This window comes from Heterodontus francisci, chromosome 5, assembly GCF_036365525.1.
Source record: "Heterodontus francisci isolate sHetFra1 chromosome 5, sHetFra1.hap1, whole genome shotgun sequence".
Taxonomy (NCBI): Eukaryota; Metazoa; Chordata; class Chondrichthyes; order Heterodontiformes; family Heterodontidae; genus Heterodontus; species Heterodontus francisci.
The window spans coordinates 66078135-66103555 of NC_090375.1; the positions used below are offsets into that span (position 1 = coordinate 66078135).

The window sequence follows — 25421 nt, forward strand, 5'->3', positions numbered from 1 at the left end:
GTGCAAATTCTGGTTAGTGAGGGGACCCTGGACGTGCTGGGGGTAATGGGATAGGATGGGGCTGTACTGTTCATTAGAGAAGGTGCATCTGATATGATCTGTGGCACCAGGTAACATTCTGCTGATATGGTGGGGGAGAAAAGAGGTCAAGAAGAAGCCAAATTGCTGCTCAGTTATGAGGGTGCAGGGTATGTCTTTGTATGGCATCAGTCGTTGTTGGGACCTCGACAATGGTCACAATATATAAGAAAGGAGGCAACGTTTCAATGCCACCTGATGGTTGGGATGGGCAAATGGACCAAAGAAGTGACTAGCTTGACTGGTGGGCAAAGGTAGGGTAATTGGTCAATGGCCCTGTAGATTCAAGCGGGCCAACTTAGGTGGCCATGGACCAAGGGATATTCTCGGAGAGGTAGGTGAAGTCTGTAGTCTGTTAGGATGAAAGTTAAAAGTTTTAGTTGCATTTCAGAATTTAAAACTTACCTAGTTTTCTTATACCAATGTGGCTACAGGCTGAGAAAATCTTGGGAAGCTGCACAATGACACATAGTTGCTAGAGCCTGGGAGACTATGCAAACCCCGATACTATCTAACTATTGCTGTTTTAGCTAAACTTATCACAGCACTACCTGCAGGTATAATAGGTTAATGTTGACACAAATGGATTTTCCTGCACTTTTGAAATGAAATGTTGCAACCATCACACCAATTTTTGACATATTCGATGTATTTGTATGATCGACTACTTGTCAAAAACTTTTAAATATAAATGTGTGATACAATATTCCTTTTATTTATTGCTTTTACAAATGAATATGAATTGAAAATTAATGTATAATCTTCATGCAAGACACATGTACTTGAGCATTTCTAAATTGAAGACTCTAAGTACATTCCGAGTTCCAAAGAAGGGTCACTGACCCAAAATGTTAACTCTGCTTCTCTTTCCACAGATGCTGCCAGACCTGCTGAGTGGTTCCAGCATTTCTTGTTTTTATTTCAGATTTCCAGCATCCGCAGTGTTTTGCTTTTATTGTACTCTAAGTACATTATTGTTTGTTTGATTAATCCATGAATACCTATATTAAACTGCAATACAAATGCCAATGTCTTATTTCTGTCAATTAATTAAGGTCATTTCCCAAGTTAGATCTTTTCTTCAACAGTTTATCTGATCCCATGTGGCGTTGTCCTCGGGCTGTTTCCACAGTCGTGTGTGTTCATGAACCTGAATGTTTCCCTGCAGACTGCAGTGGCCACGGAGCTTGTTTACTAGGAGATTGTTACTGCACAGGTTTTTGGTCTGGCCCAGCTTGTAACCTGCTTAACTGTGGACCTTCAAATTGTACTCTACATGGAATGTGTTCTGAGGGTATGTATCAATGTTTTTCCTTAATTAAATTGCAGAAAAGAAAAACGTATTATAAAGCACCTTTCATGACCATGGGACTTCCCAAAATACTTTCCAGCTAATGAAGTACTTTTGAAGTGTAGTCACTGTTGCAATGTAGGAAACATGGCAACCAATTTGCTCCCACGAACAGCAATGTGATAATGACCAGATAATCTGTTTTTCTTAAGGTTGATTGATGAATATTGGCCAGGACACCAGGAGATGGCACCTCCAACAGTGCAGCACTTCCTCACTGCTGGGGTGTCCGTCTTGATTTTTGTGCTCAAGACCTGGAGTGGGAATTGAATCCACAACCATCTGATTTAGGGGGCGAGTGTGCTACTAACTGAGCTATAGTTGACACTTAGCAGTTACAGTTCAATCAACTGAGCATTTGGTATTGAGAATCGGCAACGAGGTTGTAACCAAGATGAGATTGCATCATTTTAGTTGTAGTTTGAAGACTCCTTTCAGGTGAAGCAGTGATTTACTTGTACTTCTTTGAATTTAGTATACTGTATTCGCTGCTCACAATGTGGTCTCCTCTACATTGGGGAGACCAAACGCAGATTGGGTGACTGCTTTGTGGAACACCTCCGCTCAGTCCGTAAGCATGACCCCGAGCTTCTGGTTGCTAGCCATTTCAACACACCCCCTCTGCTCGCATGCTCACATCTCTGTCCTGGGATTGCTGCAGTGTTCCAGCGAACATCAACGCAAACTCGAAGAACAGCACCTCATTTACCGATTAGGCACACTACAGCCTACCGGACTGAACATTGAGTTCAGTAATTTCAGAGCATGACTGGTCGCCCTTTTTCGTGCTTAGTTATTATATTTTTTTCTTTTTCCTTTATTTGGTTGTTTTAGATTTTTTTAGTTTGTTTCCACTGTGCTTGCCCACTGTTTTGGTTTTTAATTTTTTTTTATGTTTGTGCTTGGAGTGCTCTGTGCTTCAGTCATTCACACCCTCTCTGCACTACTGCTTTGTCTTTCAGCACACCATTAACATACCGTTTGCCTTTGTTCCATGACCACCTGGTCAGTTATTCTGTGATCCTGTCCTATCAACACCTTCACCTTTTGTTATCTCTTGCCCCACTCCTGCTTTACTTGCTTAAAACCTTTTACATTTCTAATATTTGTCAGTTCTGAAGAAGGGTCACTGACCTGAAATGTTAACTCTGCTCTCTCCACAGATGCTGCCAGACGTGCTGAGTATTTCCAGCATTTCTTGTTTTTATTTCAGATTTCCAGCATCTGCAGTACTTTGCTTTTATTTCTTCTTTTCATGTATGCCAGCTCTTGATTTTTAAAGTTTTCTTTATACTTCAATATTTAAAACACTAACTTTTTGAAGATCTACAGAGATTAAATACATGAAGGACATTGAACTTACTGATTAGAATTTTCCTCATTCTTTGACTGCAAGTACAGAGCTCCCTCTTAGCTACTCTCTTACTGTGCCCCTTACCCAGCTGGATTCTCTGAACTGATGCATTTTAGCATAACTCTACCATGGAAAAAACATCCATGGCTAAGCAAGGAAGTTAAGGATAACATAAAGACAAAAACTAAGGCATACCATATTGCAAAGGCCAGTGGCAGGCTGGAAGATTGGGAAACTTTTAAAGATCAACAAAGAGTTACTAAAAAAGTAATAAGAGCAAAGGTAAATCATGAAAGAAAACTAGTGCAAAATATAAAAACGGATAGCAAAAGCTTCTGTAAGTGTATAAAAGGGAAGAGAGTAGTTAAAGTGAATATTGTCCCTTGGAGAATGAGACTGGGGAGTTAATGAGGAATGCAAATGGTGGAGACATTAAATCAGTATTTTGCCTCCATTTTCAGAGGACACTGGTACCATCCCAATAGTAACAGATAATGCAGAGGTTATCGAAATGGAGGAACTTAGAACAATCATCATCACTAGGGGAAAAGTACTGAGCAAACTATTGGGGTTGAAGGCAGTCAAGTCCCCAGGGCCTGATGGCCTACAACTTAGGGTCTTAAAGGAAGTGGCAGCGGAGATAGTGGATCCATTGGTTATAATATTCCAAAATTTCCTAGATGCGGGAAAGGTTCCAGTGGATTGGAAAATTGCTACTATAATGCCCTTAATCAAAAAGGGAGGGAGGCAGAAAGTAGGAAACTATAGATCAGTTAGTTTATCATCTGTCGTTGGGATATTGTTAGAATCCGTTATTAAGGAAGTAATAACAGGATATTTAGAAAGTCAAAACACAATCCATCAGAGACAGCATGGTTTTATGAAGGGTAAATCATGTTTGACTAATTTGCTAGAGTTCTTCGAAGATGTAACAAGTAAAGTGGATAATGGGGATCCTGTAGATGTAGTATATCTGGACTTCCAGAAGACATTTGATAAGGTGCCGCACAAAAGGTTAATATACAAGGTAAGATCACATGGGGTTAGGGGCAATTTATTAGCTTGGATAGAGGATTGGCTAACCAACAGAAAACAGAGCTGGATAAATTGGTCTTTTTCTGGTTGGCAAGATGTAACTGGTGGGGTGCCGCAGGGTTCAGTCCTCGGGGCCCCAGCTATTTACAATCTATATTAATGACTTGGATGCGGGGATAGAAGGTACTATTGCCAAATTTGCAGATGACACTAAATAGGTGGGATAGTAAGTTACAATAAAGAAATAAGAAATTTACATATGGATAGGTTAGATGAATGGGCCAAAATTTGGCAGATGGAGTTTAACGTGGATAAGTGTGAGGTTATCCATTTTGGTCGGAAGAATAGAAAGGCAAATTATTATCTAAATGGAGAAACGTCAGAGTGCTTCGGTGCAGACAGATCTGGGTGTCCTCGTGCATGCATCACAGAAAGCTAGAATGCAGATACAGCAGGTAATAAGGAAGGCAAATGGAATTTTGGCATTTATTGCTAAAGGAATAGAGTATAAAAGTAGGGACATGTTGCTGCAACTGTACAAGGCATTAGTGAGACCGCACCTGGAGTATTGCGTGCAGTTTTGGTCCCCTTACTTGAGGAGGGATGTAGTTGCATTGGAGGCAGTTCAGAGGAGGTTCACTAGATTGATTCCAGGTTTGTCTTATGAAGAGGGATTGAGCAGTTTAGGCCTTTACACTCTCGAGTTTAGAAGAATGAGAGGAGATCTAATTGAGGTATATAAGATGATTAAGGGGATTGGCAAAGTAGACGTAGAGAGGATGTTTCCTCTGGTGGGGCTTTCTGGAACGAGAGGTCATAGTTTTAGGATAAGGGGTAGATGATTTAAAACAGATGAGAAATTACTTCTCTCAAAGGGTTGTGAGTCTGTGGAATTCACTACCCCAGAGTGCGGTGGATGCTGGGACATTGAGTAAATTTAAGGAGGAGATAGACAGATTTTTAATTAGTAATGGGTTGAAGGGTTATGGAGAACGGGCAGGAAAGTGGACTTGAGGCCGAGATGAGATCAGCCATGATCTTATTGAATGGCGGAGCAGGCTCGAGGGGCTGAATTGCCTACTCCTGCTCCTAGTTCTTATGTTCTTATTTAATTGTGTTTACGAGTATATAAGCACACTAATTAGGAGCAGCAGTAGGCCATTCAGTCCCTTCGTGCCTGCTCTGCCATTTAATAAGATTGTGGCTGATCTGATTGTGGCCTCAACTCCACTTTCCCGCCTACCCCCGATGCCCTTTAACTCCCTTGTTAATCAAGAATTTATCTACCTCTGCCTTTTTAAAAAAAAAAAATATTCAGTGACCCTACCTCCACCGCTCTCTGGGAAAGAGAGTTCCAAAGACACTCAACCCTCTGAGAAAAAATTTCTCCTCATCTCTGCCTTAAATGGACGATGCCTTATTTTTAAACTGTGCCGCCTAGTTTTAGTCTCTCCCACACGGGGAAACATCCTTTCAGAATCCCTTAGTACCCTCATTAGTGTGTCAATGCTGCTCCATCTGGGCAAGTAACTAAGATGGTAGGTTAAAGTTGAAGATTCATGATCTTCCAACCTGATTATTTCTTGTGTCGTATAGATCTTCATTACTTAACCAAAAAGTGCACAAAATTCTTAGGTCAGTGTTACTAGGTGATTTTTCTCTTCCTATATTCACTTCTACCACTTCATGATACATGAAATATCAGCTTCTTTCAAAGAATTATTCTTTCATCTTAATTGTATTTGTATCAATATTTTTATATCAGTTGTAGGCAAATAGCGTTCGATTATAAATGCTGCATGCTGTCACTTAAATTGGAATATATAAACACATTTTCCAGGTGCATGTTTAATATACTTAAACTTTTAAAACAGGTAATTTAATTTTTTTTGCCACTTATGAGTTCTACCGCTTATCACGCAGGTGGATGTCTTTGTGATGCTGGGTGGATGGGCACTAACTGTAGTGATGGTGAGTATGTCGGTTTTTCCCGCTTTTTCCATTGTCTTCAAGTTCCTCTTCCCCCCCCCCCCCATCCCCCCCACCTACCCCCCATCCCCCCCACCTACCCCCCATCCCCCCCACCTACCCCCCATCCCCCCCACCTACCCCTTCAGGGCATGCTTGTATTTTATTTTATAACTCCATAATATTTGTTTTGAAGTTTCACTTTTTAATGGAATGCTTAATTTTGAAAATTGCTTTCTCTATAGAAATATAATTTGAGTTGAGTAGAAAGGCATATCATCATTCAAAACATTAACAATTTAGCAAGAATTGCATATTAAAGCTCTTTTTTAAGTCTTGTCTTATTACTATCATCTTGATAGTATTCCTGCAAAATGCATTTCCTCTGCCAAAAAAAAAATCAGCATTCCAATGTGGGCAGATGAAAGGGACACCAAAATCTAGATCAAGCTTCTCACAAAAACTTTATCTTAGAGAGCAACGGGGTCATACAGTAGTAAATGAATTGGTCTTCCACATCTGGGACATAGTTTCAAATTTAATTTGACTCCGCAGCTCTTGTTGCCATGACTTGTGTATATCGTTGCTTTAAAAAAAATCACTGTCCCTGGACTTGTGGAATTTTCTGCTGTTTTCATGTGAATGCATTAAAATAATGTATGAAGCATATAGCAGCCATAAGCAATGTACCCTGTATTTTTTTCCAGTGCATGAGCCCTTTAAATTTTTTGCCTTGAAAGTAATAAATCGTTCCATGGCGCTTCACAGGAACGTTATAAAGCAAAATTAGACACACCGCCATATAGGACAGATGGCCAAAAGCTTGGTCAAAGAGGTGGATTTTAAGGAGCTTCTTAAAAGAAGAAATAGAGCTAGAGTGTCGGAGAGGTTTAGGGAGGGAATTCCAGAGCCTAGGCAGGTGAAGACATGGCCACCACTGGTGGAGCAATTAAAATCAGGGCTGCTCAAGAGGCCGGAATTAGATGACCACATATCTGTGGGTTGTCGTGCTGGACGAGATTACAGAGATAGGGAGGGGCAAGGTCATGGAGGGATTTGAAAATAGGGATGAGAATTTTAAAATCAAGGTGTTGATTGATCGGGTGCCAATGTAGTTCAGCAAGCACAGTGGTGATAGCTGAACAGGACTTGGTGCGAGTAAGGACAAGGGCAGCAGAGTTTTGAATGACTTCAAGTTTACAGAGTGCAGAATGTGGAAGGCTGACCTTGAGTGTATTGGAATAGTCAAGTCTGGAGGTTGCAAAGGTGTGAATGAGGATTTCAGCAGCAAATGAACTGAGCCAGGGGCAAAGTTGGGTATGGTTACAGAAGTAAAAATGGGTGATCTTAGTGATGGCGCGGAGCTATGATCGGAAGCTCATCACAGTGAAATATAACATCAAAATTGCAGACAGTTGCCAGGGAGAGGGATGGCCTCTGTGACTAGAGAACAGAGTTCGGAGCCGGAATCAAAGTTAATGGCTCCAGTCTTCCCAATATTTAGTTGGAGATGTCTGCTTATTCCGTGCTGGTTGTCGAATAAGCAGTCTGATGATTTAGCAACAGTGGAGGAGTTAAGAGATGGTGGTGAGGTAAAGCTGGGTGTCATCAACCTACATGTGAAAGCTAATGCTATGCTTTTGGATGATGTTGCCAAGGTGCAGCATGTAGATGAGAAATAGGGGGCCAAGGATAGATCCTTGGAGGACATCAGAGGTAACGGTGCAGGAGCAGAAAGAGAAGCTATTGCAAGTAATATTCTTAATATGATCAGATAGATAAGAATGGAACCAGGCAAATGTAGTCCTATCCAGTTGGACGATAGTGGCAAGGCATTGGAGGAGGGTGGTGTGGTCAGCCGTATCAAAGGCTGCAGAGCAAATTGAGAAAGACAAGGAGGGATAGTTTACGTTTGTTACAGTCCCACAGGATGTCATTTGTGACTTTGATGAAAGGCATTTCAGTGTAGCAGGGGCTGAAACCTGATTGGAGGGATTCAAACATGGAGTTCCAGGAAAGATGGGCATGGATTTGGGAGGTGTCAAAACATTGAAAGACTTTGGAGACGAAAAAGAGCTTGGAGATCAGTGGTGGTTTTCAAGGACGGTGGGTCAAAGGTTGGTTTTTGGAGGAGAGCAGTGATGACGGCAGATTTAAAGGAGAGGGTGTCAGCACCTGAAGAGCGAGAATCATTAACAATATCGGCTAACATGGGAACCAGGAGGGGAGGTGGGTGGTCAGTTTAGTGGGATTATTGTTGAGGGAGCAGGAGGTGGTTCTCATGGACAAGATCAGCTCAGAGAGCATGAAGGGAGATAGGGGATGAAACAGAGAAAGATGTAAGTTCAAGAGGAGATTTAGAGGAAGTTTGGGCTAGTGGGCCAGTGGAAGGGAGGGACGCAGCAGAGCCAGCTTATTGGATGGTCTTGATCTTAGTGACAAAGGTCATGAGTTCCTTGCATTTATTGTTGATGAGGCTGGAGGAGATAGAGGAGAGGGGTTTAAGATGGTTTGCATATGAGCATACGAACCAGAACTAGGAGCAGGAGTAGGCTATTCGGCCCCTCAAGCCTGCTCCGCCATTCGATAAGATCATGGCTGATCTGTTTGAGGGCTCAACTCCACTTTCCTGCCTACCCCCGATACCCTTTGACTCCCTTGTTTATCAATAATCTGTCTACCTCTGCCTTAAATATTCAATGACCCTGCCTCCACCGCTCTCTGGGGAAGAGTGTTCCACTGACTCATGACCCTGGGGAGAGAAAATCTCTCCTCACATCTGTCTTAAATGCGAGACCCCTTATTTTTAGTCTCTCCCACAAGGGGAAACATCCTTTCAACAACGACTCTATCAAGTTGCCTCAGGATCTTGTATATTTCGATAAGATCACCTCTCATCCTGTTGGTACCAACCTGTCCAAACTTTCCTCATACGATAACCCTCTCATCTCAGGAATCAGTCGAGTGAACCTACTTTGAACTGCTTCCAGTGCAATTATATCCTTTCTTAAGTAAGGAGACCAAAACTGTACACACCACTCTAGATGTGGTCTCACCAATGCCCTGTACAACTGTAGCTAAACATTTCTCCTTTTATATTTCATTCCCCTTGCAATAAGCAAGAACATTGCATTTGCCTTCTTAATCACTTGCTGTGCCTGCAGAAGAACTTCTTGTGTTTCATGTACCAGGGCACCCAGATTTTTCTGTATCTGAGTTCTGCAATTTCTCTCCATTTAAATAATATGTTGCTTTTCTATTTTTCCGATCAAAGCGAACAAGTTCAATTGCAGTAGAGGAAAGAAGCTGGAGGTTATTTTTGCATTCCAAGATGATCCTTGAATATTGAACAGTTTTAGCAGACAAGAGCAGCACACTATAGTGCTTTATGTGGGCTAGCCAGATCTGGCAGTGAATGGCTAAACCAGTTGACCACCATATCCTTTCAAGTTTGTATCCCTTGGACACGGGTGCAAAAATGATGCCATGCCAGATGGAATGGCCAGTGTGAGAGAGAGTAATAGTTTTATTGGGGACTAGGACATCAAAAGTGGAGGTAGCTGCAGAAATTTTGTGGCAAATTGAAGGCTAATGGTTCAATAGTTGGAATTTTAAAAGTGCAGTTGTAAGTGAATTGGGGGATAGTTTTTTCCAGGGACGGATACAGTAGGAGGTAGGGTTGGGGTATGGAAGGGAGATGTGGGTGGCAAGTGATTGGAAGAAGTGACCTGATTAGATTAGATTAGAGATACAGCACTGAAACAGGCCCTTCGGCCCACCGAGTCTGTGCCGACCATCAACCACCCACTTATACTAATCCTACACTAATCCCATATTCCTACCAAACATCCCCATCTGTCCCTATATTTCCCTACCACCTACCTATACTAGTGACAATTTATAATGGCCAATTTACCTACCAACCTGCAAGTCTTTTGGCTTGTGGGAGGAAACCGGAGCACCCGGAGAAAACCCACGCAGACACAGGGAGAACTTGCAAACTCCACACAGGCAGTGCCCAGAATCGAACCCGGGTCCCTGGAGCTGTGAGGCTGCAGTGCTAACCACTGCACCACTGGCCTTGTATGTGATTCGGATGGGAGTAGCAAGACCACCTGAGACGGTAAGGTCAAGAGGTGGTCGTGAATATTGGTTGTGGAGTTTCATGGAGGGAGAAATTTGAAGGTGAGAGGGCGGTGAACTGAGGAGAGAGAGAGCATGATGAGTCGGACTGTAGGTTGAAATCACCAGGAATGAGAAGTTGTTAGGTGCTGATGCTGAGGGAGGAAAACAGTGACGATATGTCAGTGCAAAAGTTTTTATTGCACTTAGGAGAGCAGGAGAAAAGGATGATTTTGGAAGAGATGAAAAGGGTGAAACATAGAATATAGAACATTACAGCGCAGTACAGGCCCTTCGGCCCTCGATGTTGCGCCGACCTGTGAAACCATCTGACCTACACTATTCCATTTTCATCCATATGTCTATCCAATGACCACTTAAATGCCCTTAAAGTTGGCGAGTCTACTACTGTTGCAGGCAGGGAGTTCCAACAAGGTGAGATGATCAAAGGAGGAGAAAGTGCCAGAGGAGTAGGGGGGTTCGGCTAAGTTGTGATTTGAAATTCTTGACCGGGCAAGTGGTGGAAGATATAACCAGGTGGGGAAGCTTCATTTACGGGAAGGTGTCATCACCTGTCAGCCATTTTCTGTCAAGACCATGATGTTGATGCAGTCATCCACAATAAGTTCATGGATTGAAAGGGACTCTTCAGAAGTGAACGGACATGCTGGGCAGGAAATTAGGCAACACAGTAAGATGGGGCAATTGGGGTTGCTGTTTGTAATGAGCCAGCGCTGAATGCCCCCTTTGAAGGCTGCCACAAGAGGGACATAGGCACAGAGGAACATAGGTGCAGGAGTAGGCAATTCAGCCCATCAAGCCTGCCCCGCCATTCAGTATGATCACGGCTGATCTTCCATTTCAATGCCGTTTTCCCACACTATCCTCATATCCCATTATGTCATTTGTATTTAGAAATCTGTCAATCTCAGCTTTAAACATACTCCATGACTGAGCTTCCACAGGCTTCGGAGGTAGAAAATTCCAAAGATTTACAACCCTCTGAGGAAAGAAATTTCTCATCTCTGTGCTAAGTGGCTTCCCCCTTATTTTGAAATTGTGCCCCCTGGTTTTAGACTCCCCAACCAGGGGAAACATCTTACCTGCATCTACCCGGTCTATCCCTTTAAGTATTTTGTAGGTTTCAATGAGATCACCTCTCATTCTTTGAAACTCCAGAGTATACAGGCCCAGTTTCCCTAATCTCTCTTCATAGGACAGTCCTGCCATCGTGGGAACAAGTCTGGTGAACCCTTTGGTGCATTCCCTCTATGACTGTAATATCCTTCCCAAGGTAAGGGGACCAAAACTGCGCACAGTACTCTCAGGTGCAGTCTAACCAAGGTTCTACACAATTGAAGCAAGACTTCACTACTGTACTCAAATCCTCTTGCGGTATCATTAGCCTTCTTAATTGCTTGCTGCACCTGCATGTTAGCTTTCAGTGACTTATTGACAAGAACACCCAGATCCCTTTGTACATCTACAGTTTCTAATCGTTTACCATTTAAGAAGTAATCACATCTGTTCCTCCTGCCAAAGTGGATAACCTCCACATTTTATTCGATCTGCCATGTTCTTGCCCATTTACTAAGTCTGTCCAAATCCGTTTAAAGCTGCTTTGCATCTTCCTCACAACACACATTCCCACCTAGTTTTGTCATCCGCGAACTTGGAAATACTACATTTGGTCCCCACATCCAAGTCATTGATATATATTGTGAACAGCTGGGGCCCAAGCACTGATCCCTGCGGTAACCCACTAGTCACAACCTGCCAACGTGAGAATGACTCGTTTATTCCTACTCTCTGCTTTCTGCTGCTAACCAATCCTTAATCCATGCCAGTATATTACCTCCTATCCCATGTGCTTTAGTTTTGCTAACCTCTGTGGGGGACTTCATGAAAAGCCTTCTGAAAATCAAAGTATACCACGTCCACTGACTCCCCTTTGTCAATTCTGTTAGTAAGATCCTCAAAAACTCTAACAGGTTTGACAAACATGATTTCCCATTCTTAAATCCATGGTGATTATGCCCAATCAGATCATTATTATCCAAGTGTCCCCATTTATCATATCCTTTAGAACAGATTCTAGCAATTTCCCAATGACTGATATAAGGCTAACGGGTCTGTAATTCCCTGTTTTCTCTCTCCCTCCCTTCTTAAATAGTGGGGTGACATTTGCGGCCTTCCAATCTGCAGTAACTGCTCCAGAATCTATAGAATTTTGGAAGACGATCACCAATTCATCCACTATCTCCATAGCTACCTCTTTCAGTACTCTGCGATGTAGAATAGCAGTTCCTAGGGACTTATCAACCTTAAGCCCATTAATTTCTCCAATGTAAGTTTCTTACTAATTTCCATCAATTCCTTATTTTCCCCCTTATCTCTAATTCTGGGAGATTTTTTCTATCTTCCTCTGAAGACAGACACAAAGTAATCAAATGCCTTTTTCTATTCTCCATTATAAATTCTCCTGACTCTGCCTGTAATGGACCCACATTTGTCTTTATTTATTTTATTTTTATTTTATTTAGAGATACAGCACTGAAACAGGCCCTTCGGCCCACCGAGTCTGTGCCGACCAACAACCACCCATTTATACTAATCCTGCATTAACCCCATATTCTCTGCCACATCCCCAACATTCTCCTACCACCTACCTACACTAGGGGCAATTTACAATGGCCAATTTACCTATCAACCTGCAAGTTTTTGGCTGTGGGAGGAAACCGGAGCGCCCGGCGAAAATCCACGCAAACACGAAGAACTTGCAAACTCCACACAGGCAGTACCCAGAACTGAACCCGAGTCGCTGGAGCTGAGGCTGCGGTGCTAACCACTGCGCCACTGTGCCGCCCATGTCTTAGCCAAGCGTTTCCTTTTTATATACCTATAGAAGCTTTTACAATCCGTTTTAATATTTTTTGCTGGTTTACATTCATATTCTATTCTTCCTTTATCAGTTTCTTCATCCTCCTTTGTTATATTCTAAAATCCTCCCAATCCTCAGGTTTACAGATATTTCTGGCAACTTTATAGGCCTTTTCTTTTAATCTTATACAATCCTTAACTTCCTTTGTTATCCACAGTTGACTGTCTTTACTTTTGTGGTTTTTGTGCCTTGAAGGAATGTATAGTTGCTGTAAACTATTAATAATTCTTTAAAGACTATCCATTGCCTATGTACTGTCATACCTTTTTAAAGTATTTTTCCAGTCCACCTCAGCCAATTTGCTCCTTTATACCTTCATAATTTCCTTTGTTCAAATTTAACAACCTGGCTTCAGATTGAACGACCTCACTTTCAAACATAATGTCAAATTCTATCATATTATGGTCAGTCATCCCTAAAGGTTCTTTTAGAACAAGATTATTAATTAGTCCTTTCTCATTACATAACACTAGATCTAAAATAGCCTGTTCCTCAACATACTGCTCTAGAAAACGATCCCTAACACACTCCGGAACCCATCCTCCACAGCATTAGTGCTCATTAGGTTTACCCAGTCTATGTGCAGATTGAAATCACCCATGATTCTGTATTACTTATGCTACATGCTTCTCTAATCTGATTAATGCCATGCCCCACACTACCACTACTGTTTGGCCTTTAAACAACTCCTACCAATGTTTGCCGTCCCTTGCTGTTTCTTAGCTCCACCCAAACAGGTTCTACATTTTGTTCTTCTGATTCTGAGATCCTCCCTTACTAATGTACTGATCCCATCCCTTATTATCAGCGCAACACCACCTCTTTTTTTCTTTTTGCCTGTCCTTCCTGAATGTCGAATATCCTTGAATATTCAGTTCCCAGTCTTGGTCACCCTGTAGCCACGTTTCTGTGATGGCAATTAGATCATACCCATGTACCTCTATTTGGGCCTTTAAATCATCTACCTTGTTGCAAATGCTGTGTGCTTTCAGGTAGAGTGCCCTTAACCTTGTCTTGGCATTCTGCCTTCTAAGCCTAGTTGATGCTCGCCTTTGTTTCGCCTGCTTCTAATGTCACTTGCTACTTTTCTATTTCCTGTTACCAGCTTTACCTCTTTCCAGTTTGAACTACCCCTCCGCTTCCCATCCCCCTGAAAAGATGGTTTAAACCCTCCCCAACTGCAATAGCAAATCTCTCTGCGAGGATGTTGGCACGGAGAGAAGCTGTAGGCTTCTCTAAGAGGGAGTTAAGTCTGGGAAGGCAGCAAGAGAGCAGGAAAGTGTGGGTTGGAATAGTGAATTGGGAGGAGAGAATACCTGAGGGGGAGAATTGAAAGGTGGTATGACGATAGAAAAAAGTGGTCTCGGAGGGGTAAAGAGAAAACAGAAGATAGAGTGATGGGCTCATGTCCTGAGCAGCAGCCAGAATGCACATGTGAGTGGACTCGGGGAAAGCTCAAGTTGCAAAAATTCTTTCAGTGATTGAGTGTCATCCCTTTGCTGCTCATCCCTAATTGCCCTCGAGAAGGTGGTGGTGAGCTGCCACCTTGAACCACTGCAGTCCATCTGATATAGGTACACCCACAGTACTGCTAGGAAGGACTGGTTACATAAACATTAGGGTACATAAAAACCTGAGAATAAACTGGAAATAGATGGGAGATAATAGGAAGTTGTTAGGATATTAAAGTCAGAGGTCCATGGTGGGATAATAATATTGGTAGGGTGGAGTTGGCATGGAACATAAACAAAACGTCTGAGCTCGGTGCAGGTGTAGCGTGTGAAATCCAGAAACTATTTGAGAATAGAGTATCAGAGGATTCACTCATGGAGATATTTTCTTGTGAATGTGGATGCAGGTATTGTATAGAGTCAGTTGAGTGATCAGAAAGATAATGGCAAAATTGGAGGACACCATAAAATCCAGTAGCAGTTTATTCTTTGGCCTAGTTGAGTGATTTTCTGGCCAGGAACAGACTGAGGCTGAAAAACCACTATAACCAGTGGCAAGTCAGAGGTTCAGCAGGAGACTGAAGTCTCTCAGTCACAGCAATCGTGTGGAAAGGGCTGTCAACTGATAGACATTTCTTTGTAAGTTGCAAAAGAGCAGCTGATCGCAGACAGAAGTTGGGCCTTATGGTATAGCTAGCGTAGACCAGAGCAGAAATGTGTTCTTGATGTCACGAGAAGACTAGGAATTTAAAGCCAAGTTTGAGAGAAGATCTAGATTTTTTTTTTTTCCAGATCTTTTCCAAAGTTATCAAAGCAAAGAGCAGCAGATCATTGACCGAAGCAGAGTCTTACGGTTTATTCCAGTGTAGTTCAGCACGGAAATGTGGTCTTGATGTCCAGACAAGTCCAGGAATTTCAAGCCAAGCTTGAGAAAAAATCCAAGTCCAGATCTTTTCCAGATCTTTATCCAGGGTTCACAAGGTAGGGTTGGGGGATCGAGTTTGAACGAACGAGTGGCCTTTTAAACCAATAGTGAACTTAAAGTTTGGGCTAAAATGCACCCCCACTGTTAGAATCAGTGAAAGAGAGGATTGGTGAGAGGGGAAGGGCAACAAATGGCCATGGACAGACATGCGCAGTGAGGAGCTCCCTAGGGAACTGACTGCTCAGGAGCCATCTTGAACACCAAGAACAGTCATGTCTAAACCTCTAGGCCCACAGATATGAACATGACCAAATAAGAAATACAAGCTCAAATAGGACTGAATTTGATCAGCTTAGAAGACTGAATTGCCAGCACTTGAGGCCCATATGTTGTACATCTTGCACTGGGGGAAAGTGATGAACTGGACAAAGTATGAAACTAAACATTCAAAATATTATGTCAAGGAACTGGTTGGCTGCTTTAAATTCTGGGCATGTAATTCAGTATAAATCTTTACATGTTTTTGTTTTATTACTGTAAGATTTTCCATGGTAAACCTTTCCCTTATTAAATGTCAATATATTGAATGTAGAACTGTTTACTCTTGTTGACAATGGTACACTGCAAGAATATTATAAACAACGTTTAATTTTCAGCAATTATGCTCATTTCTTTTCCCAACAGAATGCCCTGTTGGTTTCTATGGCGATGGGTGTAGCCAAAAATGTCACTGCGTAAATGGTGGAATTTGTGATCATACACATGGTACCTGCAACTGTCTGCCTGGTTATCATGGAGACTTCTGTGAACAGGGTGAGTTTGAAGAATTGGAAATTAAACTCTGATTGTATGAAACCACATAAGCCATGATGCTATCTTAGGAATGTTTTCCCTACCATTAAGTCTCTTGTGACCAACATCTTGACCAGGTGATTATTCACTGTAATCCAAGCCAGACTGGCTAACGCTAGTCGGAACAGCTAAGCTCAGTATCAGATTGCCTCAAAGATAAAAACCCTTTTCTCCCACCCTGGGTGCAACATCAGCCTTCTCTCGATTGCTTGTAAATTTTATGCCTGTTTGCCTTGCTGCAGTGCCCAGTGGATAATTAGTGACCAGGGTTCAAGAGGTATGGAAACGGTGAGCTTCAGAGGCAGTTGCTGCCAAAGTAGGAAGTATGAAAAGTAAATTATTTAGTGAACAGTTAAATGAACTTACAGACTGTATTTAATTACATCAGTCGTTGCAATAGTTGTTTAAGAAGTTGTCTGTGTTTAGGCATAGCTTTCAACTTTTAAATTTCTGCTCTATTTGAAAATTAACAAATAAAATTTGCAAATGAGGTGGAAGAAATTTGAATTAGAGTGGACAAATTTGAATATAAACCATGAGCTGCAAGTATAACACTGAATTTTGTTAGCGTTTGGGATATTTGGGTTAAGTTAGACCCAACTTCTGTCTCTGATTTGCTGCTCCTTTGCACTATTTGAAGTAACTTTGATCCGTTTACTGCACTTCCTCCACCACTGCTGTGATTGAGAGACATCACCTGTGACTGGTTACTGGTGATAGTTTTTTTTTTTGCTTCAGTCTGTTCCTGGCCAGCATATCACCTACTTGAGCTGAAGAATACACCTCTGCTGCTTCTGGATTTTATGGTGTCCTCCAACTTTGTCAGTGTCATTTACGGCATAGCAGGAGGCCATTTGTCCCATCGAGTCCATGCTGGCTTTCCGTGGAACAATCCAGTCAGTCCCACACCCACGCTCGATCCCTGTAGCTCTGCAAGTTTATTTCCTTTTGAAATCACTGTCTCCGCTTCCACCCTCTTGGTCAGCGACTTCCAGGTCATTACCACTCACTGCGTTTTTAAAAAAGAATTCTTCCGCACATTCCCCCTGCATTGAAGCCCAAAACCTTCAATCTATGTCCCCTAGTCCTTGTACCATCAGTTAATGGGAACAGTTTTTCCTTGACTAACTTATCGAAGTCTGTCATAATCTTGTACACCTCAAGCAAATCTCCCCTCAATCCCCTTTGCTTCAGGGAGAACAACCCCAACTTTTTCAACCTAACCTTGTAACTAAAATCCCCTCATTCCTGGAACTGTTCTGGTAAATCTCCTCTGCACTCTCTCAAGAACACTCTCATTCTTCCTAAAGTGTGGTGACCAGAACTGGACAGAATACTCTATTTGGTGCCGAACCAGACCTTTATAAAGGTTCAGTATAACTTTCCTGCTTTTCTTCTCTATGCCTATATCTCAACTCCTCATGTTCTCTCTCATCTGAGTTCACTGCTCTCTTATCCTCCCTAAATCTCTCCAAGCATGTAAACTTCCCAACCTATATTCATGGCCACCTACTTGACCTTGCCATCTCAAGTGATCTTGCTGGTCCCATCCTATCAATTACAGATAAGGTCATCTCTGATCACTTCCTTGTGTCATTCGGCCTTCCACCCCCCAACCCTACTTCATTCTGCATACATTCCTTGAAAAATCTATCCCCCTATTCAATTCAACTGTACTTTCAAAATCTTAACTATCTAGCCCTTGCCCCTCTGTTTGTCACAATTTCTGCAGCTACTTATTTGTTCAGCTGCACCCTCACCTCCACCATTGATGGCCTAGTCCCAATAAAAAGATGTTTCTCACGTCTGGCCATTCCCCTGGTACAGCACTCATCTCTGCTCACTTAAGTCCAAGGGATGCAGACTTGAAAGGATATGGTGGAAAACTGGTTTAGCTATTCACTGCCCTATTTGGCAGGACCATTTAAAATACTATCATCTGGTCCTGCTCTCGTCTGCTAAAACTACTCGCTGTTCCAAAATAATCCTTGAATGCAAAGATAACCCCTGGCTTCTTTGCACTGCAAACTGTCGTCTTAAACCCCTCTCCCATGTCCCTTCCATCCTCACCTCCACCAATAAGTGTGAGGAGCTCACAGACTTTTGTCATTAAGGTCGAGATCCGATCAGCTGCCTCTGTCGTGTGTCTCCCTTCTACTAGCCCACCTGGCCAAACAGTCATCTGCAAGAAGGAAAGCCATCAGACCAAGGACTGTAAGCAATGCTGCAACCTGTGCGATGAGGCAGGTCACCTCTACAAAACCTGCCCCAAACACTGTCTCAGTTATGCTCAGGCAGCAAGGTCCAAGGAATGGCAAATGCATCTGGTGCTGGGAAGGAGACGAGCAACCCTCTGCACAGTGAGGAAAGTCTGCCTGAGAAGGAGAAGAAAGAGGAGGCAGCTGAAACCAGTGACCCAACATTTATCCCGTCCCCAGAAACCCCCCCCTCTACAGACAGAATCAATGGAGGAGGAGGCAGCAGATGAGCAAACAGGTCAGTGGCAGGTGGTACAAAGGAAAACCACAAAGAAAAAACCTCCAAAAATGGAACAGGCCACCACCCAAACCATTGGCAAGAGGAGGCTACCATCTGAGACAGACTACAGCAGCTCCTGCTCGCTGGATGAGGAAGGGCCGAACGACAGCACCTGCAAAAGAAGCGGCAGAACTCAAAGGAGCTGGAAGATAAAGGCCCCCAGATCCAATCTGGAGTCTGACAGGGCTGTCCCCTCTCCCCTGTCTTTTTTTGCTGTATTGAACCTTTTGCTGAGTCTTTTAGGAAGGATGCGGGCATAAGAGAGGTGACAATCCCAGGCAGTGGAGGCACTCAGGTTAAAACCTCCCTGTACATGGATGACATCGCCGTCTTCTGCTCGGACCAGCTGTCTGTGTGCAGTCTGATGAGCATCTGCAACCAGTTCGAACTGGCCTCGGGAGCCAAAGTCAACCACGGCAAGAGTGAGGCCATGTTCTTTGGGAACTGGGCCAACCGATCCTTTGTCCCTTTCACCGTCAGGTCAGACTACCTGAAGGTGCTGGGGATATGGTTCAGAAGGGCCGGGGCATGTGCCAAAACCTGGAAGGAGCGAGTAGCCAGGGTGCACAACAGACTGAGCATGTGGGAGCAGCGATCTCTCTCCATTGCGGTCAAGAACCTGATCATCAGGTGCGAGACGCTCATGTTGCTGTATGTGGCGCAAGTCTGGCCCATACCCCACTCCTGCGCCGTGGCGCTCACCCGAGCCATTTTCTGCTTTATCTGGAGATCTAAAATGGACCGGTCCGGAGGGACACGATGTTCAAACGTCTGGATAAGGGTGGGAAAAATGTACCCAAAGTCACCCTCATCCTGGTGACCACTTTCGTGTGCGGTTGTATCAAGCTGTGCATAGATCCCCAGTACGCAAACACCAAGTGTCACTACGTGCTGTGGTTCTATCTCTCCCCGGTGTTGCGAAGGATGGGTCTGGTCAAATTGCCACGGAACGCTCCATCCAGTTGGACCGTGCCGTACCACCTATCCTTCATGGGAAAGTTTCTGCGGGAAAACACCTTTGACCACCAATCCATCAGGCAGTGGTCTGCACGGAATGTCCTCAAGGCCCTACGGGAAAAGGAGATGGTGGATCCGGTCGGTTGGTTCCCTGAGCAGACCGCCAAAGTCATTTGACAGAATGCCTCATCCAGAACTTTCAAACAAGCACCAAGATGTAGTTTGGCTGTGGTGAGAAGGGTTCTCCCTGTCAGATCCTGCACGCCCGGTGTCTCAGCCCCTCCACACGCTGCCGTCGAGGTGTCCATCTTCTTCTGGAATGTGTCTTTGTAAAGTAGGTGTAGAAAGAGATGCAGTGGTTTTTGTCGAGATTCATCCCAAGCAGCTCTGTAACCAGGAGTCTGTGCTGTATGGGCTGTTCCCAGGGACGTACACCGAGATAAACACCAACTGCTGCTAGAGGATCATCAATTCAGTGAAAGACGCTCTTTGGTCTGCCCGAAACTTGCTGGTCTTCCAGCACAGAGTTGTCCACGACCGAGTGTTGCAGACTGGCACATTCCAAGGTCCAGGACTAAGTGCTGTGGGACGCATTAAAACTTGGGGCAGCCACTGCAGAGGCTCAATGGGGAAAGACCACTGAGGGGCTGGACCCATGGGAAACCCCTCGGGCTGTATACACCAGATATGGGTTTGCTGTAAAATGTACATGGCATGTAAAATGGAAGGGTTGTGAGGCAACTCACTCTTGTATCAAAGAAAACTGATTTCCTTTGCACTTTTTGGAATGTCAACTTGGTGCTGTTTTGAACTGTTTTATAATGCATTTTTACAGATTTTTATGAATAAAGTATATTTTTGGGGAAAAAAACCTGGTCAAACTTCCAACAATGCTCTCCCTGCCCTAGTCCTAAACTTACATCTTTCTCTAGTTTTTTTAATCCTATCTTCCCTTTTGCCCTCAGATCTTCTTGTCCATGAGACCTACCTCTTGTTTCCTCGATCCTGTTCCCACGAAACTGCTGATCACCTGACTTCCCGTTCTGGTCCTCGTGTTAGCCGATAGCGTAAATGGTTCTCTCCCTTCAGATGTTGTCCCCTCTCTGTTTAAATCTGCTGTCATCACCCCTCTCCTCAAAAAAATCAACTGACTCCACTGCCCTTACAAACTACTGTCCCATCTCCAATCTCCCTTTCCTCTCCAAAGTCTTTGAATGTGTTGTTTTTCAAATCCATTCCCAGCTTTCCCAGAACTCCATGTGTGAATCTCTCCAATCAGGTTTCTGCCCCTGCAACAGCTCTTATCAAAGTCACAAATTACATCCCATGTGACTGTGACAAAGGTAAACTTTCCCTTCTCGTCCTTCTCAGCCTGTCTGCAGCCACTGACATGCCTGGCTGTACCATCGTCCTCCAACGCGCCTCCACTGTCGTCCAGCTGAGTGGGACTGCTCTCACCTAGTTCCATTCTCATCTATCTAAATCGCAGCCATAGAATCACTTGCCATGACTTCTCTTCCTGCTCCCGCAGTGTTACCTCTGGTGTCCCCAAACGATCTATCCTTGGCCCCCTCCTTTTTCTCATCTACATGCTGCCCCTAAGCCACCTCATCCGAAAGCGCAGCATTAGTTTCCACATGTATGGTGACGACGCTCAGCTGTATTTCACCACTATTTCTCTTGACTCCTCCACTGTTGCTAAATTATCAGACTCTTTATCCACCATCCAATGCCGGATGAGCAGAAATTTCCTCTAATTAAATATTGGGAAGACTGAACCCGTTTTCGGTCTCCGCTCCAAGCTCCATTCCCTCTCCCTGGCAATAGTCTGAGATTAAGCCAGTCTGTTCGCAAACTTGGTGTCACATTTGCCCCCGCGATGAGCTTCTGACCTCATTTGTGCCATTACTAAGACTGCCTATTTCCACCTCCATAACATCGTCTGACTTGGTCCCTGTCTTAGCTTATCTGCTGAAACCCTCATTCATGCCTTTGCTACCTCTAGACTTGACTATTCCCATACACTCCTGGCTGGTCTCCCACATTCTACTGTCCATAAACTTGAGGTCATCCCAAAACTCTGCTGTCCATGTCTGAACTCGCAGCAAGTCTCCTATTATCCCTGTGCATGCTGACTTACGTTGGGTCCCAGTCAAGCAACCTCTTGATTTAAAAATTTTCATCCTTGTTTTCAAATCCCTCTATGGTGTCACCCCTCCCTTTCTCTGTAATCTCCTCCAGACCCACAACCCTCCCATATATCTGTGCTCTTCTAATTCTGGCCTCTTGTGCATCCCTGATTTTAACCATTCCACCATTGGTAGCTGTGCCTTCAGTTGCTTAGGCCCCAGGCTCTGGAATACCCTCCCTATACCTGTCCACCTTGCCACCTCTCCTTCCTTTAAGACATTCCTTAAAGCCTACTTCTTTGTTCAAGCCTTTGATCATCTTAGCTAATATCTCCTTTTGTGGCTCGGTGTCATTCTTTCTTGGGACAAGGGCGTTGTTGGCAAGGCCAGCATTTGTTGCCCATTCCTAATTGCCCTTGACAACTGAGTGGCTTGCTAAGGCATTTCAGAGAGCAGTAAAGAGTCAACCATGTTGCTGTGGGTCAACAGTCACATGTAGGCCAGATCAGGTAAGGACTGCAGATTTCCTTCCCTAAAGGATATTAGTGAACCAGGTGAGTTTATAATGACAGTTGATGATTCATGGCACCATTGCTCAGACTAACTTTCAATTTGAGATAATAATTAATTAATTGAAATTAAATGCCACCAGCTGCCATGGTGGTATTTGAACCTATGCCCCCAGGACATTAGCCTGGGCCTCTGGATTAGTTTCAGCGAGATTACCACTATGCTACAATCTCCCCATAATGCTCGTGAAGTGTTTTGGGACATTGTCACATTATAAATTGTTGATAAAGTGTGACTAACAGCAATTATGTGATCATCAGGAAATTTGCACAGATCGCTTCTCAGGATGCACTTCATTATATCAATAATGAATCTTATAAAGCAGCTTGTAATATTGGGATGACTGAATAAATCAAATTGTTATTAAATGTGCAATTTTCATTGGCATATTGGGAAGCAAATTCCACAATACTGTGTTTTTCAATAAAAACTAAATTGTCATCTCAATTATGTGATCCTTTATGTATTCTGTTTTTGTCTTGTACTGCTTTAAAACCCAGGATGCATAGCATGATAAACCACACCAAAGCTAAGTAGCTGGCATTTAATAGCACCCAGGAAGAGGCAGTGGAGTTCAGAGGTTTTGTGGTTGCAAGAGCAAGTCAGAAGCTGGGTATTCTGCAGCTAATGACTCAGCTCCTGACTTCCAAAAGACTTCCACCATCCACAAACTAGAGGTCATGGGTGTTATGAACTACTTTGCACTTACCTAGATGAGTGTGGCCCCAACAATACTCAAGGAAGGAGCTCAACATCTAGGACAAAGCAGCCTGCTTGATTGACACCCCATCCACCACTTCAAACATTCACTCCCTCCATCACCAACATACTGTGGGTGCTATGTGTATCACTGCAGCAACTTGCCAAGGCTGCTTCCACAGTACCTTCCAAACCCGCGACTTACACCGCCTAAAAGAACAAAGACAACAAGCACACTGGAACACTACCACCTGCAAGTTCTCCTCCAAGTCGCTCACCACCCTGACTTGAAAATATATTACCGTTGCTTCATTTGTGCTGGGTCAGAATCCTGGAATTCCCTCTCTAACAGTACTGTGGGAGTACCTTCACCAGGGGTCAGTAACGTATCTGTACATGGACACCAGTATCTGTAATAGAAAATTTGGAGGTCCTTGACTGATAATTTCAGGGATGAGAAATTTCTGTCACGGTCCTGTGTATGTTTTTCTCTCCTGAAGTATTGCGGTGCACCTTTAAGACAGTAAAAAGATCAGTGCATCTTTAAGAAAGTTCTGGAGGCTCAGTGAGCCAGAGTGCATTCTGGTTGTCAAGCAACAGCCACAGAGAGAGAACACAATATTTAGTGTTACAGTTTTGACTTTTAAATTAGCAGACAAAAACAGGTTTTAAGCAGACAGAGCTCTGAGAAAATTTAAACTGAAGGAGGAAAAGCTGTTTTATTTCTCCCAAAATTCTACAAAACTTCAAACCAAATTAATTCCATAAAAAATAAAAATCTTTTTCTTTCGCAACAAATTATTGATATCTTCTACGTTCATCGCTGGGGGATAAAAGTTTAATACTACAGCAGCTGAACTGTTAAACCCCTAAGTTTGGAAGGACCTTGTGTTTCCATCAGATCTTGGATGATTGCAAATAAACTTTGACTGTGTTGTATTGGAAAACCATTCGACAGGAACGTGATTTGCGAAGACTTTTTCTATTTTTTCAGTCAGCTAATTTAAGAGTATATGTATGCAAATGTGGGAGAGAGATTTTTAAATAAGTTCTAAGATCTTTAGATATTGGCTTATCTTGGTGTTTAGCTGTTTTTTTAAATAGTTAATTTGTTGATAGCTAAAGATACCTGGTTTGGTTCACTTCATTTGGGAGTTACTAGATTGTTCAAGTTGGCTTCTTTCCCCATTTTGGAAAGCTGAAAGAAATATGTGACCTGTGAAGTGATGGGACTGAATTGCGTTGCTCCCACTGCGATCGGAATCATATTTTAATTGGGGGCTTTGTCCTGCGCGGTCGTAACATACATTTTAATTGGGGGTTAGTCTGCAGTCAGATCATATTTAATTAGGTGGCTCACGTCTGGGATCAGAATCCGATTAATTTGGAGGGCTTGCGTTTGGAATCATATTAATTGCTAGTCTCTGGGATAACACAAATTAAGGTCATGTGTCTGGCATCATATTAATTGCTCTCACGTCTGGGATCATATTAATAGGAGCTTAATGTTGGGATACAAATCTAATGGAAATTACAAAAATAAAAGGAACCAGATTTCTTGTACAATAAGTACAGTCTATACCATTATAATGGCATTAGTAGGTGCTGCAGAGTTTCTGGGTAAGGAGAATGTTTCCCTCAGTGACTTCATAACTTTAACAATAAACTAAAAGAATTGGAGGCAGAATTGGAGTTAGAATTGAAATGTGATGCCAAAAAAGCAGTGATAATTGACCTAATAGCCCAACATCTGGAAGTAAAAGGCGACGAGGAACATGAAGGTACTAAGTCAGAAAGCAATGCAGTGGAATTAGCCAAAATTCAGCTAGAAACAAAAACACTTGAAGTAGAAAAAGAAATAGCCATAGCACTGGAAAAACTTGAGCTTCACCAGGAGAAAGTAAAAGCAATAGAATTGGAAAGACTTAGACTTGAATTTTAGAGAGAAAGTGAAAAAAGCAAGGGAATTGGGCTGATGAGTGATAAGCAACATTTGTGCCACAAGTGGCAGGCAATGACATCTCAAACAAGAGGGAATCTAACCATCTCCCCTTGATATTCAATGGCATTACCATTGCTGATTTCCCCCACTATCAATATCCTGGGGGTTACCATTGACCAGAAACTGAACTGGACCAGCCGCATAAATGTTGTGGCTACAAGAGCAGGTCGGGCTAGGAATTCTGCAGCGAGTAACTGACCTCCTGTCTCCCCAATGCCTGTCCGCCATCGACAAGGCACAAGTCAGGAGTATGATGGAATACTCTCCACTTGCCTGGATAGATGCAGCTCCAACAACACTTAAGAAGCTCGACACCGTTCAAAACAAAGCAGCCCGCGTGATTGGCACCCCGTCCACCACCTTCAACATTCACGACTTTCACCACGAACACACAGTGGCAGCAGTTTGTTCCATCTACAGGATGCACTGCAGCAACTCACCAAGTCTCC

General features: G+C 43.2%; 2 protein-coding genes across 4 annotated transcripts in view; both read left to right on the forward strand.

Annotated features, from left to right (window-relative positions):
* The window catches only part of nagpa (N-acetylglucosamine-1-phosphodiester alpha-N-acetylglucosaminidase), a 154808-nt gene that overhangs the window by 102796 nt on the left and 26591 nt on the right, over positions 1-25421 (forward strand). For all 3 annotated transcript variants that reach the window (XM_068031564.1, XM_068031565.1, XM_068031566.1), the window contains 3 exons: positions 1167-1372; positions 5742-5789; positions 15910-16038. In XM_068031564.1, coding sequence (XP_067887665.1) covers positions 1167-1372; positions 5742-5789; positions 15910-16038 — 383 coding nt within the window. The remainder of the gene's footprint in view (positions 1-1166; positions 1373-5741; positions 5790-15909; positions 16039-25421) is intronic.
* The window catches only part of ccne2 (cyclin E2), a 266305-nt gene that overhangs the window by 37078 nt on the left and 203806 nt on the right, over positions 1-25421 (forward strand). The gene's annotated exons all lie outside the window — the stretch shown is intronic.